The 18,944-nt window shown below is 48.8% G+C and overlaps 1 protein-coding gene across 2 annotated transcripts in view; it reads right to left on the bottom strand.

The window, feature by feature from the left end:
* mpp1 (membrane palmitoylated protein 1) overlaps nt 1–16,788 on the bottom strand; it is a 36,405-nt gene extending 19,617 nt beyond the window's left edge. The window contains exon 1 of one of the 2 annotated variants that reach the window (XM_042340638.1): nt 16,769–16,788. Coding sequence is in view for 1 of the 2 variants with exons in the window: in XM_042340637.1 (XP_042196571.1) it covers nt 10,993–11,121 (129 nt within the window). In the remaining variant the exon portion in view is untranslated. Of the gene's footprint in view, nt 1–10,992; nt 11,209–16,768 lie in introns of those variants that run through there. The other variant, XM_042340637.1, reaches the window with a different exon arrangement.
* Nucleotides 16,789–18,944: the final 2,156 nt, after the last annotated feature.

The following is an 18,944-nucleotide window of genomic DNA, read 5'->3' as shown; positions in this document are numbered from 1 at the left end:
GCAAATGGAGAATGGTTTTGATGCATTGCAGTATTTTGTCAGCTCCTGGCTCAGGGTCGGTGGTGATGATGTTCGGGAGAGAGGGAGTGCGGTGGGAGGAGGGGAACTAAAAAGAACGACCGTATGATAAAATGTTAATCAAAGTCAGGCGAGTTTAACGGTTTTACTTTTAACTAGATTAAAATGTGCGTTGTGTGCAGTGCAGTGCTGAGTCAGGGAGGATAAGGAGCAGCTGGAAAGACTGTGTGAAGCACCTCCTCAGTCTCTCTCTCTCCCTCTCCCTATGGAAACGGCTGCTTTCCACAATAGCTGAAGGTTTAAAGGTTTTGATACAGTTGACAAGAAGCAGACGGCAGCAGATGTTGCTGCGTGACACAGCGAGAGTTTCACCGCTTTGCAAACGATTTGAATCGTAATCCTTAAGCTTCAAATAAGTTCCAGTTCTAATAAAGGTTCAGCAAATTGCACACTGGCATCGAGTATTAATCACACACTGAGTACTGAACACACACTGAGTACTGATCAAACATTGAGTACTGATCATACACTGAGTACTAATCAAACATTGAGTACTGATCACACACTTGAGTACTGATCATACACTGAGTACTAATCAAACATTGAGTACTGAACACACACTGAGTACTGATCAAACATTGAGTACTGATCACTTGAGTACTGATCATACACTGAGTACTAATCATACACTGAGTACTGATCACACACTGAGTACTGATCATACACTGAGTACTAATCAAACATTGAGTACTGATCACACACTGAGTACTGATCACACACTGAGTACTGATCACACACTGGCACTAGGAGTGCTACCTTATACAAAGATTCAGACCCCGTTGGCACACAAATGACTGGGAAAACAGTGGGAACAATTGATGGGAGTGGAAATGGCTCACGGTTGACCAGATCACAGTAACAAGATGCTCGTTGCTGCCTGACCTCCTGTCTCACTCCACCTCTGGGTGGTCAATCTCAGTGCAGTGGGTGGACGCAATGGTCAAGAGCACATGTAAGTGTGTGAGGGGCGGTGGGGGGCAAACCCCTCCGACACACTCTCACCTACCCACATGCTCGGAGGATGTGAGAGTGCCGAGGTCCGGTGCATGGAATGTTATTGAGCTGAAGCAGTGTTAAGTACACATCCAGCTGCTGACTCCACATTAAGGCCCTCTTATCTCCCGGCTGTAAATACCACAGTCGCTGCTGACTACAAGTTTAAGCTGCCCAGCAATTAGGAAGGCACTTCATATGAGTACAAAGTTCGGTGCGCTGAGCCTTCCTAATATAATGATTGTAAGACTGCAGGTCAGCTCATTTAGTCTCCAGATAGCAAAGTTCAGCCATGAATGTATTAGCTTGCACTGTAACCTGTCTTTTCATTATGTAAGGCAGGTTGGGTGGCAGAGTGCGCAGAGCAGAGATCCCAAAATTCCTCTTGGCCTCAGCATCAAGGACATTTAAAATGTCTTTACACTTACGACTGTGCATAGATTTTGCAATAAGTCTGAAATTCGCTCTGGCTTCCAGCTCGTCCCTCATCCCCTCCGCTCCGCCATCGGCGGTCATGCTTTCAGCCACTATGCCCCAAAGCTTTGGAACTCTCTCCCCCAATCCCTCCGCCTTGCCCCCTTCTTCCCCTCTTTAAGATCACAGCTGAAAACCTTCCTCTTCGACCGTGCTTATAGTCACTTCCTCCCTCCTTCCCTTCCCCCGGCTCCACTGCTGTTAAGCGCTCCGAGATGCTGTCCCCCATGAAGGGCACTACATAAATGCAAATTGTTGTTGTTAGCATTGGCTTTCCATAGTATCCATAAAAAGAACTGTGGAAACCGGCTTCCGAACTTGAGGCTGGTTTGAAAAGTTATCCACAGTTATTCACAAATGTTAAGGCTATTGTCTTAAGATTAAGACCATGAGAATTATCAGGCCTCAGAATCTCTGAACTCACTGAGAGACTGAAATCTGGAGTGACGCACTGAGTTCTGGGTCACGGAAAGTCTTGCTTCATATGTTTCCTGGTACAAGGGTTCCCTTACGCCACATCCTTCCTGATATTGTACCCAGGCAGCCGAACTAGTGGGCACAGGTTCAGGGTAGCAAAGGGCAGCTTCAAGACAGACACCAGGATAGTTGATTGGCGGATCGCTTTCCAGAGATAATAATCCCTCCCCCACAAAAAAAATGGGGTCACTCAATCCACGACTGTTTGCAGGACACTATTGTGTGCAATTGCCCCCAAAATACACAGTCAATCCACTTTACAGTGTATCGCTTTGAAACATCTCAACAATGTGATAAGATACTATATCAAAATGCAAGGATTATAATTATAGGAAAACCCAGTGGGTAATTCATGACTTTAACAGGTTACCAGGGAGGGTGATTGAGTCCAGGATCAATTTGACCAAAGGACCTTCTTCATCCAAATCAAACTGTATAACTGATGAGGTTGGGTTTGAGAAATGTACGAGATTTCTGTCGAATCTTCACTTTCATTAGAGTTCCTCCGCTCACTTCAGGGATCAATCTGCCACTATCTCCAATGTACCTTATAGCACATTGAAAGATTCGCTCCACTGAGCAAGCACGGAATTAACCCTAGTGTCAGCTCCCACATTTCTCAAAGCAGATCAATAAAAGACTTATTTTACAATCCAAATAATACATAGGTTCTTTGTTTAATGGGATGAGGTTTTGCTCCTTTTTAATTCCGCTCACTGGTTGATATTCTTGATTGAATATCTCTTGATTTATGGCATAGCTATGCTATTTTGTTATTTCTAGGATTATTTTGGTGATCTCAAAGCTGTGGTGAACTGGAGCCATTTATAAAGAGCTGGTCCAAATGTGGACTAGAGGAACTAAGGAACATAAGAACTTGCTGGCGAAAGAAGACCAAGGTCCATCCAGTTTGCCTTCCACCATCCTGGCAGTCGCTTGACAGGTCGTGTCCCAAACTATATACTGTATCCCGAGATATTATTTTCTAGCAAAAATCTATCTAATTTGTTCTTGTAACAAATCTATCTAATTTCTTCTTGTTCCTGGAACATAGAAACAGGAGGAGGCTATTCAGCCCCTCCAGCTAGTTCTGCCATTCTATAAGATCATGGCTGATCCATCTATGTACAGTGTAATGGGTTGGTGCAAACAGGCTGCTGTTAGCTATTCAGCTTCTGTTTGCAGTACTGAATGAATGCATGACTTCACTGACTGATCAGTTCAGTGCAATCCTGCTGTTCTGGCCTGGATTCGAATCCGTTCACTGACACAGAGGCAGGTAGTCAGACAGAGGCCCAGAGACATGTCCACTGACCATTCACACTCAGTAGGTGAACAGAACACTGACCAGAAGATCAGCTGAGTGACGTACAGACAGACTGATGTGAAGGTGGATGTTTTGGCTGCACAGTAGGTGGGCTCTGTCTACGTACTTGCTGATAGATAACTGCTAACACTAGCAATCCCAACATAAACACGCTACAAAAAGGTCACGAGTGTTAGGCTCAATGGGTGATAAACCCATTGACCATTCACAATCAGGCAGATCAACTTACATGCATATTTAGACAGTACATGGAGAGACACTGGGGGGGAGGGTAAGCAGGGTCTGCTCGGAGCTGAATTGGCTCCAAGGTGACGTGCTTGGCAACTGAATGTCAGTATCAAGTCAATCCTCTGTAGTGGTCTGCAGTCTGATTTCTGAGTCAGGCAGGTCTGAGGTACTCCAGGATACCTCTGATGACAAACCAGCCAGTCTGGCTGGTCAGATTGCCCTAAGAGGCAGGTATTATTCCCACTCAGCTCCTTTATCCCTATAATCCAAAGCTCTAACAAGTAGGGTGGTCCTAGATGGCCAAGTGAGCTAGGCAAGACGAGCTATTTGGTTTATGACTAGTTGAACTCCAGCAGTTACCCCAACGCACACTCTGGGGTCCCCAAGCCTTGGCTCCAGTCAACGTGCGCCTCTCCAGCTTAGGCAAACAAGGTACCTCACTCCAGGGAGAGAGAGTACGCATTCCATTCTAGACACAAAAACATTTCCATGTGCAGGTGGCATACATATGAGGAACTCTCAGTCTGGTTTGGAGACTCTTAAGCACGGTGATGGGTTTCTGCATGTGCCAGACACCTGGCTGACCGAGAACGAAACAGTAAAGCATTGGAGCTCAGCCTAGTTCTAAAAGTACAATGTGGAGCTTGAACCCACAACCTTCTCACCCAGAGGCAAGAATGCTATCAACTGGCACAGCTGTCCTGTGTGTGACACACTAGCACACAAGCCCACGTTCACATGTAGTAAGCATCCAGGTACATAATATCACGTTTAACACAGTCCTTTATTCCTCACAGGTGAAAGATCACATGTGGCAATATGTTAGATTCTCAGACAAATTGCCACGAGAACTTGTTCCGAGAACATAATGTTCCAGTGGGCTTTTATTGCACAGGAGAGTAAATGAAAATGGTTTGGACGTCACACCAATCAAACCTGGTTAGCTAGTCATTAAACATAACAAGCTAGTAACAAACAGATTGCCTGGAAATTGTAAAGCCCAGGGCTGACCTGTACACATACACATGCACATATACAGACCTATAGACGACTGTTTGCGGGACACTGCTGTGCGCAATTGGCTGTCGCGTTTCACCCACAAACACACAGTCAATCCACTTTACAATATATTCTGTGAAGCGCTTTGAGACATCTCAATGACATGTTAAGGCGCTATACCAAATGCAGTATTATTATAATTCTCACACCAGGCTAACTACTGAGTAGAGCGATACACACCCCAGCATGGTGTAATGGCTGCCTTCCTCCCGCACACTGTACCACAGCTCTTGCAAAATCCAAACACCTGCCAACAGTCATTGTCAAGGCATAAGGGGAGAAATTGGCACTTGGCAGCAGGTGCTTTGTCCACATGCAATCATTAACTGCCTGGCTTATTAATTAGCCTTAGAGGAGCTGACAAGTTCATGAAAAGGCTGGCAATTTTCTCGCTCCGCTCCTGTTAATGCAGCGAGCCAAAGCCCCACCTCCTAGCGGCAGGAAGCCTTACTTGTCATGTTCCCTTGGCAACCTGAATCCCAAACCGTGACCAGCAGATCTATGTCAGAATTGGTGGCCCACAGGACAAAACTGGTGGCCCACAAATTGCTGAGTGAACATGCTATCATTTTCCACGATATCACTGGCATATGAATATGCAATGGTTTTGCAAGGGTTTTAGGGTGCAATAAAGCGCACAACGTATATTGCCCTTATAAACCCTGTGCAATTTGTAGCTGCGTTACTGCGATAGCACCCAATAAACTGCAAGTATTCAAACTTTATAAGCACCAATGGAAAAATGTGCAGGATAAAATAAGGCCTGGAATCTTGACAGAGTGATCAGAGGGCAAGCAAAGCCAAAACTAGATCCAACTTCATCTTGGCACGTCCACCTGTCCTGTGATAAGCGGGACTTACAGGGCAACAGTTCATAGAATCATAGAATGTTTTACCATTGTGTCTGTGTTGGCTCTATTTAACACCACTTTCACCATATTTTCCTCACTCTCCCACCTTTCCCCACTCCCCCATCTTACGCCACCTTTCCCCACCCCCCCACCTTTCCCCACCCCCCCACCTTTCCCCACCTTTCCCCCACCCCCCACCTTTCCCACCTTTCCCCACTCCCCCACCTTTCCCCATCTTTCCCCACACCCCCACCTTTCCCCATCTTTTCCCACTCCCCCACCTTTCCCCACTCCCCACCTTTCCCCATCTTTCCCCACTCCACCTTTCCCCATCTTTCCCCACTCCCCACCTTTCCTCACTTCCCCACCTTTCCCCATCTTTCCCACCCACCTTTCCCACTCCCCCACCTTTCCCCACCTTTCCCTACTCCCCCACCTTTCCCCATCTTTCTCCACCCCCCCACCTTTCCCCACCTTCCCCACTCCCCCACCTTTCCCCACCCCCCACCTTTCCCCACTCCCCACCTTTCCCCATCTTTCCCCACACCCCCACCTTTCCCCATCTTTTCCCACTCCCCACCTTTCCCCACTCCCCCACCTTTCCCCATCTTTCCCCACTCCCCCACCTTTCCCCATCTTTCCCCACTCCCCACCTTTCCTCACTTCCCCACCTTTCCCCATCTTTCCCCACTCCCCCACCTTTCCCCACTCCCCCACCTTTCCCCACCTTCCCTACTCCCCCACCTTCCCCATCTTTCCCCACCCCCCCACCTTTCCCCATCTTCCCCACTCCCCCACCTTTCCCCACTCCTCCCCACCTTCCCCCACCTTTCCCCACTCCCCCACCTTTCCCCACTTCCCCACCTTTCCCCACTCCCCCACTCCCCCACCTTTCCCCACTCCCCACCTTTCCCCACTCCCCACCTTTCCCCATCTTTCCCCACTCCCCCACCTTTCCCCATCTTTCCCCACTCCCCACCTTTCCCCACTCCCCCACCTTTCCCCATCTTTCCCCACTCCCCCACCTTTCCCCACTCCCCCACCTTTCCCCACCTTTCCCCACTCTCACACCTTTTCCCCACACCCCCACCTTTCCCCACCTTTCCCCACTCCCCCACCTTTCCCCACTCCCCCACCTTTCCCCACTCCCCACCTTTCCCCATCTTTCCCCACTCCCCCACCTTTCCCCACTCCCCACCTTTCCCCACTCCCCCACCTTTCCCCACTCCCCCACCTTTCCCCACCGTTCCCCACTCTCACACCTTTTCCCCTGTAGTCAGCATTGGTGGTTAGCACAGGCGTGATCCTGGCCACAGACCATTTTCAGCCCACGGTGTCTGTAAGACGTTACACCCTTGTACTTATCAACAATCCTGGCATTTGATATCACGCCTCATCGTGTCAGCGCTTCACAGCCTCTAATTGAAATGCAGTGGTCGTATATTTGTAGGAAAACACGGAAGATAATTTGTGCTACAGGTCAGTGTGAGTTGTTCAGGAGAGGAGGTCAACTGCAGTACAACACAAATTAATATTTATATTGCACCTTTCACACTGCGAGGATGTCCCAAAGCCTCACGGTGACATGGATGGCTGCGTCTGTCGATCTCGTCCCTCAGAAGCCGTGTTGTAAACAAAACAAAACAAAATGGCTGACTTCCAGACTGTCGGATCCCGTCTGATGTCACTTCCTTCCTACTCTTGGCAGACGTGCCGGGTCTGCAGGAAGTGACATCGATCACACAGTGCAACCTGGAAGTTGGCTATTGTTTGGAATGGAAACCTGTCTCGTTAAGGCTTTTACAGTACTGGTAGGGGACCCGAGCTTGCGGAGGGGAAAGATAATAATAATAATAATAATAATAATAATAATAATAATCCTTGCATTTGATATAGCGCTTTTCATGTCGGGAGGACGTCCCAAAGCTCTTCACAGAACACACTGTAAAGTGAATTGACTGTATATTTGTGGGCGAACGCGGCAGCCAATGACTGAAAGCTTGGTCAAAGAGGGAGAATTTCAGAGGTCCTTGACTGAGGGGAGAGAAGGAGTGAGTCTGAGGGAAGGTGCGTACAGAGAGGCGGAAGTGCATTGCTTCTTGTGAATACTGAATCTGCACCTTCTCTGAACGCAGCACCCAATCCCACACACTGAAGATACCCTTAGAGATTTTCAATATTCTTGTCATATTATGGATCATCCTGATCTGGAACAGTGAGTTACTCTGCCCTGATCTAGAACACAGCATGACACACATGGTGCAGAGTTACACTGATCTAGATCAACGAGGTATGTGTCAAGGCCGACCCTGAACTAGGACACCTCAACACAAGGTTAATCTAGAGCCTTCGCTATGCTCTGTAACATCTCGACGTGTCAGCCGAGATCATGGTGCGAGGAACAATCTTGTGGCTGAAAGATAACACGCTTCAATATCCAGGGTCAAGTGGCTGAAGAGCCAGTGATCTGCAAACAGCCATGACCTTCGAACCGCAGCTCTCCAGTGCTTAGCGATGCAACATGGATCCCGTTCAGTGCAACACGCGACCGAGATATCTTTCTGTATAATGCGCTATTTATAGATGTTTTGCAGGTCTGAGAATGTGGGCCCTCACCCTGTGCAGCTCTGACACTCTGGACAGCCCTGCGTGTTCAGAATGCTGCTGAGAGTCACGCAATTACCTCCTAAAGCATGAGTCACCTCAGCCCCAGACCCAGTTCCTCCCCATCCCAAGTGGCAGCAGAATACAAGATGTCTCCCGTCACATGCGCGCACATCTAAGCACATGCGTACACACAGGACTCCAGCTGCGATAACCCTTCCAAATGGAAGGACTCCATCTGTCTGACACATGTGGAGTTCAATCACCATACTGAAGAACATCTAAACCAACTGAGAATTCCATGAATCCCACCTACACATGTAAATCCCAGAGATAGATTGTTGTAATGGAATGAGCACTCTCTCCCTGGAGGGACCATCCTGCTCACCTAATTCCGGAAAGTATTTGGCGCAAGAGCCAAGGCTTAGGGACCAGAGTGTGCGTTGGGGTAACTGCTGGGGTCTAACCAGCTAAAACCACATAGCTTGCCATTGATATCACTGTCTGGCAAGGTTTCCTGTGGCTTGTCCAGTTAGGACCACCCCACCCATTAGGGCTTTGGCTTCCAGGGTTGACAGGAGCTGCTCCTAGTGACTAGTCTGTCCTTTGAGGTCCTGCCGATGAGCCAGGCTGACTGTTGGCCATTCGAATGTATTCAGTTGTCACTGTCAGTAGGTTATTCAGCCATATGCCGGGGGAATGGGGGAAGAGGGGGGAAGGGGGGAGGGGTTGGAAACCCACAGCTGAGCCTGACCCTATTTGAACCAATGCATTCCTACTCCTTCCAGCAGGGGTCGTTGTCTAGCCATCAAGGGTTGGCTGCGAGCTGAAAATAGTACCCCCCCCCCCACCTCATCCAGGGGTGCAAAATGTCCTTTGTTGGGGGTGGGGGGGAGCTAAATAAAAAGAACGGTTCGATAAACTGTGCAAAAAGCAATTCTCACTCACACTTTAGTCCAAGCTGCATTTAACGCAGCGTGGTAACACCACTCACAGCATTTCACAGGCGATTGCTGTCAAGCGCGCGGTGACTTTTGATCCTTGGGCAAGTAAAATCTGCCTTGATATCGATACAGTAATAATCCTGCGCTCGATGTGGCGCCGAGATGTGGTCCAAATGTTTTGCAAGCATTTGGCAGATGCTGTCAAGTGCAGTGATTGTGTCTTTGTCAGGAAATACTCGCCCACAAAATACATTACATTATCACTCAATTGCCTGCGCTGGTGTTTGCTCCCTAACCCATCTGGTGATGATAAACCGCTTGCTGACTCAATCCCCGCTGGCACAGCTGTACGGGTTTTCATTGAGAGGCTCCACAACTCACTGAGACCCTGAGACATATCCTATCTTAGTAAAAAAAATGGGGAGTGGGGAGGAGGTAGGGAGAGAGGGGGAGGGGGAGGGAGGGAGAGGTGGTGGATGGGGAAGCTGCCAGATGCACAACAGAAACTGAAACGCTGGAAATTCACAGCAATTTCAATTTGCATCCGACAGAGAGGCTCAGGTTAAGGGTCCGTTGCAATCCATCCTCAGGTTTGCACTACGCTGGCATTAGCCTTGACAGACAGCAGCTGAGCACAGTATATGCATTATAAATGATAGGCACTCAGTACACCAGCAGCGAAGGCTGAATACAGGGACCCAACACCGAGAATGATACACGTTGGGCAGCCGGTGAGAGCTGATTGCTGGGTTCCCTGCAATGGAGTGACAAACACTGACTAAACAGTCAGGGGATTGACTGCCACGTTTCACCCACAAAATATACAGTCAATCCACGTTAGGGTATATTCTGTGAAGCACTTTGAGACGTCTCGAAGACGTGATAGGGTGCTGTATCAAATGCCAGGATTATTATTATTTTATGGAAGGGAGGGATGAATAATGATCCTCACAGTAAGATACAGCGCCTTTCACATCGGGAGGATGTCTCAGAATACTTCAAAGGATTTAGTGTAAAGTGCGGTGACTAGGTGTTTCGCAGGTGACCCTGAAAGCAGGGTCTGTACACTGGGAGTGACAGACACAACAGTGAGAATCTCAACACAGGGAGTAACAGACACTGACACGCGGTGTCTTCAACAACAACAAAAAATTACATTTGTACACAGCGCCTTTCACGTTGGGAGGATGTCCCAAGGCAATGGATAACCAAGGATTTGCACCCGAGTTGGGGGTTAGGCAGGGAGGGTGGCGGGCAGGGAGGGTGGGGGTACAAGGGTGACCCTCTACCCTGGGGTGTCAGAGACTGACAGTGAGTGAGGGATGGTCTCACACTGGGAATGATAGACAACAACATGCATTTATATAGCGTCCTCCACGCGGGGTAGCGACTTGGAGCGCTTAAGCACTGACAGTCAGTGTGGGTCTCACACTGGGGGTGACTGACACAGACACACACACTAACACAGACACTGGGGGTGATACACAGACACAAACACTGACAATCAAGGGGAGAGTCTCTACGCTGGGAATCAGTCTTTGACATCAGGAGTGAGGGTCTGAAACTGGGGGTGACACCACTGACAGTCAGTGAGGGTCTCACACTGGAAGTGACAGACACCGAGGGTGACTGACACACACACACACTGACACAGACACCGGGGGTGACTGACACACACACACACACACTGACACAGACACCGGGGGTCACTGACACACACACTGACAGTCAGGGGGAAGAGTCTCTACACTGGGAATCACAAACACTGACATTGGGAGTGAGCGTGTGACACTGGCGGTGAGGGTGGGGGGGGGGGTGACAGACACTGACACAAACACTGGGAGTGACACAAACACAGACAGACAGACAGTCAGTGCGGGAGGGTCTCTGACACTGGGGGGGGGGACGGACATTGAGACACAGACAATGATGGGGGGAGGGAGCCCCACTCACTCACCTCAGACTTCCCTTTGCTGAGCAGCAGCTGCTCCAGGTACAGGTCGGACAGCGGAGTCCGGCAGCTGTTCATGGTCTCAAAAGCGGCGAAAGGACTCACAGACTCACTCTTGTTGGACTTCAAGGTCATGGTGATGCCAACAGCTCAGCCCGGCACAGCCCGGCACAGTACAGCCCAGTACAGCACAGCTCAGCCCGGCACAGCCCGGCACAGTACAGCACAGCTCAGCCCGGCACAGCCCGGCACAGTACAGCCCAGTACAGCACAGCTCAGCCCGGCACAGGCCAGCACAGTACAGCCCAGTACAGCTCAGCTCAGCCCGGCACAGCCCGGCACAGTACAGCACAGCTCAGCCCGGCACAGCCCGGCACAGTACAGCCCAGTACAGCCCAGTACAGCACAGCTCAGCCCGGCACAGGCCAGCACAGTACAGCCCAGTACAGCTCAGCCCAGTACAGCACAGTACAGCACAGCTCAGCCTGGAACAGCTCAGTACAGCTCAGCACAGCCCGGCACAGTACAGCCCAGTACAGCTCAGCACAGCCCGGCACAGCTCAGTACAGCCCAGTACAGCTCAGCTCAGCCCAGTACAGCACAGCTCAGCCCGGAACAGCCCAGTACAGCTCAGTACAGCACAGCCCAGTACAGCACAGCTCAGCTCAGCCCAGTACAGCACAGCTCGGCTCGGCACCGCCCGGCGCGGTCTCCCGGCTGCCGGTGTGTCTGGGATCAGCTGAGCAGAGGCTGAGCGCGGTGCCGGGGGGGGGCGGGGAGTGGGGGGGAGTGGGGGGGAGTGCGGCTGAACCGGACACACAGGGTCTAAAGTGCAGCTCAGATGACAGAGTGCGCGGTGTCTGAGCGGCATAATAGGTCCCGGTCACACCTGAGCCATCAGCGGGACTCAGCCAGAGCGGGGGGGGGGGGTGTGCGGGGGGGGGGGGGAGGGGGTGCGGGGGTGTGCGGGGGGTGAGGCTGAGGCTCTGGACCGCACCGCCCCCCCGCCCGAGGGGGAAAGCGCTGCTGCAGCAACACAGCGACTCCTCTCCTCTCCTCTGTATCTCCGCGATCTCGTGGCCAAACCACCGACCAAACAAACTGCTGCTCTGCTGCCTCCCGCACCCCGAGAGGGGGGAGAGGGGGGGAGAGGGGGGGGGGGGGAGATACAGAGAGGGGGGGGGGGAGAGGATACAGAGAGGGGGGGGGGGAGAGATACAGAGAGGGGGGGGGGGAGAGGGGGGGGGAGAGAGGGGGGAGAGATACAGAGAGAGGGGGGGGGGAGAGAGGGGGAGAGAGAGGGGAGAGAGAGATACAGAGAGGGGGGGAGAGAGGGGGAGAGAGGGAGGGGGGAGATACAGAGAGAGAGATACAGAGAGAGAGGGAGGGAGAGATGCAGAGAGAGAGAGAAGGGGGGGAGAGGGAGGGAGAGACAGAGAGGGGGGGAGGGAGAGAGAGATACACAGAGAGATGCAGAGACAGATACAGAGAGAGAGAGAGATGCAGAGAGAGAGACTGAGAGAGAAAGATGCAGAGAGAGGGAGAGGGATACAGAGAGAGAGAGAGAGGGATACAGAGAGAGATGCAGAGAGAGAGAGAGAGAGATACAGAAATAGAGAGAGAGAGATGCAGAGAGAGAGAGAGAGAGGGAGATACAGATGCAGAGAGAGAGAGCAAGAGATAGAGATGTAGAGATTGCAAAACTACCTACAGAACCTGAATGTTCTGGAGGAATTGAGCCGCCGAGACTGTCCCGAGCTGATGTATAATAATAGTCCTTGCATTTATTATAATCACGTCTTCAAGATGTCTCAAAGCGCTTCACAGTAAAGTGAATTGACTGTGTATTTTGTGGGCGAAACTCAGCAGTCAATGGCGCACATCAGTGTCCTACGAACAGTGGTGGATTGATAATATATAATAATATATAGCAGTGTGGATTGAGCGACAAAATTGTTGTTATTATTTTTAAAAATTTTGAAGGGATTATTACCTCCAGAAAAGCAATCCGTCAATCGACTTAACAACCAAGTTCCTACTTACTACTTGGTAAACAGTGGAGTAAGGAAACTTGCACAAAGTTCAGCCCTGCCCGGGAATCGAACCCAGATCTCTCCTTGCAAGGCGAGCGCTCTGATCACTAAACTACAGGACTCCACATTTGTGTAGATCTAACCCTGATCTTCCATCCCTAAGGCGGCACAGGGACTCCTTACACCCACACATAATGCATATTTATCAAGAAAAATAAGTAAGAACCCGCTTGTTAGTCGATTAGCGGATTAATCCCTCCCAAAAAATAATAATAATTTGGTCACTCAATCCACGACTGTTTGTGGGACGCTGCTGTGTGGAACAGGCGACAAAAATATGCAGTCAATTCACTTTACAATATATCATGTGAAGCGCTTTGAGACGTCTCAACAAAGTGATAAGGTGCTGTCCAAATGCAAGGATTATTATTATTACTATTATTATTAAAATTCTTCGAAATGGGGAAAAAAAAGGTCAGGGCACAAAATACCTTTTAGGATATTCTTTGTGCATGTCATACTGAGCACCTTCCTCTCTCCCCCCCCCCCCCAGCCCCGAGGCAACCTGCAGTGTGGGCCTCGGATACACAGTCCTGTAATAACTTGGGGTCACTTGAGATGTCCAATCTGCACAAAGCAACGTACCACACACAGCTATGGAGCGAGTGATTAATTTTATCCGGGGGATTCTCAGCGCCTTTGGGACGTCCTCTTGATGTGAAAGGTGCTATACAAATGTGTTGTTGTTGTTGTTGTTCTCAGCAGGCCAGGCAGCAGCTATGGAGAGAGGAAAGTGGGTTAACGTTTCAAGTTGATGACTGACGAAAGGTCATCGACTGGAAACATCAATCCATCTTCCTCCCTCCGTAGGTGTTGCCTGACCTGCTGAGTGTTCCCAGCGACTTCTGGTTTTATTTCAGACTCGCAGAATCTGCAGAATTTTGCCTTTCGTTATCTGTGGGTTTGTTGGCCAGGACACCAGCACCATTGAGTCCTGTAGCTCAGTGGTTAGAGCACTCGCTTTGCAAGCGAGAGACCTGAGTTCAATTCCAGGCAGAGGGCGAAACCTTGGGCAAGTTTCCTTACTCCACACAGAGCCTAATAATAATCCCTCCAAAACCAAAAACAATAATAAATTGGTCATTTTCAATCTACGACTGTTTGTGGGACATTGCTGTGCGCAATTGGCTGCTGCGTTCGCCCACAAATATACAGTCAATTCACTTTACAGTGTATTCTGTGAAGCGCTTTGGGTCGTCCTCCTGACGTGAAAAGCGCTATATCAAATGCAAGCATTATTATTATTATTATTTACTCTGACATTTCTCCCATGAGTGATTTTACAATCCTGGCAACTCCACACCCAAATCTCATCACCAGGGACCTCTCTGTCTGTCACTGGAAACCCAGGGCGACCCTCTGACCCTCCCCCTCCCTTCCCTCCCACTGGGTTGTTTCCTTGCCCCTTGATTACTGGATCTATAATGTCAGAGCATCTCAAAGAACTTCACAGAGGATTGCCATCAAGTGTAGTGACTGTGTAATTGTAGGCTAAAACAACCATCCTTTCCATGTAGACACGTAGATGGCCAATGTTAGCACTCGGTGTGTGATGGAGCCCAGAGCGAGGCCAGTGGCTGTCCTAACCATGAACAGTCAGGGCCTCGGACTAAGGGTGGTAAATGAGTCAGTGAGACTGCTGGGGTGGGGGTGGGGGGTCAGTGAGATTGAAATCCGCCTGTCTCAGCGATTGCTTTTACAGAAATGAAACTTCGCAACCTGTGGGATAACGTCAGCCTGAAATGAATCACGAGAGTGTCTGACAGCTTCCCAACATGCGCCGACTGCTTTTGGGGAACAAGAGAGATTTCGGTCTTGACTTGAACAAGCCGGTTTGCGACACTTGTTGTTTGCACTCAAGTGTGAAATGAAAACAACTGCTTTCACATAAAGTGCAAATTGCACATATTCATAGAATCATAGAATCATAGAATCGTACAGCACAAAAAGAGGCCATTCAGCCCATCGAGTCTGTGCCGGCTCCTTGATTAGAGCAATTAATGTCAATCCCACTCACCAGCCCTTTCCCTATAACCCTGCAAACCCGTCCTCCTCAAGTACCCGTCCACCTCGTTTTTAAAAGTAGTTATCGAATCGGCCTCGACCGCCCTTTCAGGAAATGCATTCCAGATTCAAACAACTCGCTGCGTGAAAACATTTCTTCTCATCTCCCCTCGGCTTCTTTTAGAGACTATTTTGAATCTGTGACCTCAAGTCACTGACACTCCCACCAGTGGGAACAGTTTTTCCCTTTCCATCCTATCAAATCCCCTCATGATTTTGAAGACCTCTATTAGGTCTCCTCGTAACCTTCTCTGCTTCAATGAGAATAATCCTCACCTCTCTTAGCCTTTCCTCATCATCACCGTCCCTCATTCCTGGTACCATCCTCGTAAATCTCCTCTATACCCTTTCCAATGCCTTAACATCCTTCCTACAGAGTGGTGCCCAGAACTGGGCGTAGTATTCTAACTGAGGCCTAACCAGTGTTTATATAGGTCAATCATAACCTCCTGACTCTTGTACTCTATGCCCCTATTTATAAAGCCTAGAATCCAATTTGCCCTTTTTACAGCCTTATCTACCTGTCCTGCCACCTTCATGGATTCATTCACCTGCGCCCCCAGGTCTCTCTGTTCTTTTACCCCCCCTTAAGATTGTATTACCAGCCTATATTGCCTCCCCTCATTCTTTCTACCAAAATGCATTACTTTGCATTTCTCTACATTGAAACTCATCTGCCATGTGTCGCCCATTTTACCATTCTGTCTATGTCTTCCTGGAGTTGGTTCCTATCCTTCTCGCTGTTTACCACCCTCCCTAACTTTGTGTCGTCCGCAAATTTGGAAATGGTGCTTGCTATATTGGTAAAGAGAAGAGTGTTTCTCTCTCCCGGTTCGCTGGCCGGAAATCCTCCAGATAAAATCAGTCACTTCCTCCATGACTGTTTGTGGCGACGATACTGTGCACAAATTGGCTGCAGTGTTTTGCCCACAAACACCCAGTCACTACTCTTTACAGTAAATCTTGCAAAAGCGTTTTGAGACATCTTCTTGTCCTTTCTCTCTCTCTCACACACACACACTGAAGACAGTTTACCTGACTCAGAAAGGCGCTGTGTTAAATGGAGGATTATTATTAATAACATTATTATTAGTGATTAGCCTGGAGATATTAAAATCGGTCTAAAATGCAGTGATTCAGAAACAAGTTTCAGAGGGTTCCTCATAACCAGAGGAACCACAAGCCCAGGACATCACCCCCACAAGTAGATTTAACAGGAAGCAGTCATTTAGACATTGAGCCTGCTGCCCCAGTTTGTTAGAGCACACTACATCTTTTAAATCTCTTTCGCACTTTTTCTCTGCATCTCTTGATAACCTCACTCGCCACGTATCTGTTTCTTTCCCAATGGAGTCCCTCCGCACAGCATTTCTGCGTTGTAACAAAAGAAGGATTTTCTTCCTGGACTCACTTTTCACCAGTTTAGGGCTTTAACCTTTGCTTGCATCAGAACAGAAAGAAAGTGAAAACGCGAGAGGCCCAGGGGAAATGGGATAGGTTAAATCTGATAAGATGGTGCAAAGGGCAACCGCAGATAAGATAAGAAGATTTGAAAGGATGCAAAAGAGAGACACCAATCCTGACCACTTTTGTCACCTCCCCAACTCCATTACCCACAAACTTACAGAACTGTGCCATCCGGATATTCACCTACACCAATGTCGTCCTCGTCAGTCCCACTGGCTCCCTATCCCAGAACAATTAGATTTCAAGATTCTCACGCTCATCTATAAATCCCTTTACTCCCTAGCACCTCCCTCCCTCCCTACCTCTCCAACCTGCTTTTTCCCCAATCCACCACCCGCCTCTGGCCTCCTGCTTGTCCCTCACACCCCCCCACCCCCCCTCACCTCACCGCTCCACCATTGGTGACCGTATGTTCAGCCACTGCGCCCCGAAACTCTGTAACTCTCTCCCACAATCGTTCCACCTTGCCCCCTCCTTCCCCATTTTCAGATTGCGCCTGAAGACCTTCCTCTTCAATCGTGCTTAATGTCACCTCCCCCTTGCCCCTTCCCCCCGGTTTGGTGTCAGGCTCCCTCCGAGACACTGAAGTGAGCTATAGAAATGCAAGTTATTGTTGTTGCTGCTCCCATGAGCTTCTGAATTAGTTGGAATTTGTGGGTAGTTGGAGCAGGGGAGACGGGCAAGGAAGGCAATGGAATAGTCGCCGCAGGAGATAATAAAAGCGTGGACGAGGGTCTCGGCTGCCTGTGGGACCGAAATCTCCCCGTGATGGCAAGGAGACACATTGATCCCGGGGACCGAGCTAGTGCACCTGTCAGCGATTTGCCGTCTGTTTGTGTCTCACTGCTGTGCAATACACCCATTTGATTAATGACAATTAATGTAATCATTAACCAAATGGGATTATTATCCAGCAGAAGGATTCACGAATGAACAAACAGGCAGTAAAAGAGCTGACATGTGCACTAGAACTCGGTCACGAGGAGCCCCAACAATCCCAGCGCACGGTTCAGGGGCTGAGATTGTGGGGTCACACTGAGAACCAGTCAGACAGTATTGGGTGTCAGCCTGGCTCAGTCAGTAGCTCTCTCATCTCTGAGTTAGAAGGGAGATGGTTGGAAGCAGAAAGTGTTGATTCATTCAATTGCAAATCAGATGGATTTCTTTTAGGAAAATAATATTTGGGGATACCGTATATGAGTAATGTGAGTATAGTATGGTTGGAAGAACCAGGTATCTTTTGGATCTAAGGTTCCCAAAGTTTTTCACTATACACTATTAATTGCTGTCTACATCTCCATTATTGCCTATACATTTGTGGGCAAAATGTACATTAAACCCATCAGCATGTTCGGGTGGATGTTAAAGATCCCATGGCACTATTTGAAAATAGAAGGGAATTTCTCTTTCCCAGTGGCCTCGGCAACAATCCCCCAGATAAAATTTGATCATTAACTTTGTGGCTGTTTGTGGGATGTTGACGTGTGTAAATTATGTGTCTTATTCACTTCCAAATTCCAAAGTAACTACAATTCGTTACCATTCACAATATAAGCTTTGAGACGTTTCAGCGACTGATAATATGCAATATGAAATACAAGGATTATTAGTTTTGTATTAAAAATATAAGATTGAACAATTGTGCAAATTTCTTAAATTCAGTCTGAATTTGGAAACAGCTTATTTTTAGGAGCCGTGGGGGAAACTGACGTGCAATTGGAGACGTTTCCGCAACTCTGTAAAGTAAACAATCTTAAATTTGACATCTTGCAGACTAAGACTGGGTGAAATTATAGGGCCCCCACCCACAGTTATTTTTTTGTCTGGGAACAAAGGAGACCATTCTTTAACTGGCTTCAAAAACCAAACAGACCTGAATCTGTCTCGTGGTTTTGTCATGGGTATTTCTCATGATTACGGGTTATGTGTGTTTTCCAATTTTCTTCCCTGCACGTCTGAAAGTGCTGACTTGCATTGACTTGTCTCCTGCTAATCACCCTTCGGATGAGACGTTCAACCCAGGTCCCGTCTGCCTCTTCAGTTGGACGTTAAAGATCTCATGGCACTGCTCGGGAGTTCTTTCTCTCAGTGTCCTGGCTAACAGACTTCAAGCAAAATTCATCATTCACTCATGGCTGTTTGTGGGACGTCGCTGCGAGCAAATCGACTGCCATATTTGCGTACAACCTACACCGTCACCATATCTGATAGCAGTTCCTTACAAAGAGCTCTGTAGGCACTGTACCAAATGCAAAGATTACTGTTGCCTATAAAATAGTCAATGCACTGTGGTAATTACTGTGAAGGCATTCCAAAACACACAGCACGCTATCA

Source organism: Callorhinchus milii, unplaced genomic scaffold (genome assembly GCF_018977255.1).
Source record: "Callorhinchus milii isolate IMCB2004 unplaced genomic scaffold, IMCB_Cmil_1.0 Scaffold15, whole genome shotgun sequence".
Classification (NCBI taxonomy): domain Eukaryota; kingdom Metazoa; phylum Chordata; class Chondrichthyes; order Chimaeriformes; family Callorhinchidae; genus Callorhinchus; species Callorhinchus milii.
This window is presented reverse-complemented; position numbering and strand designations above follow the sequence as displayed.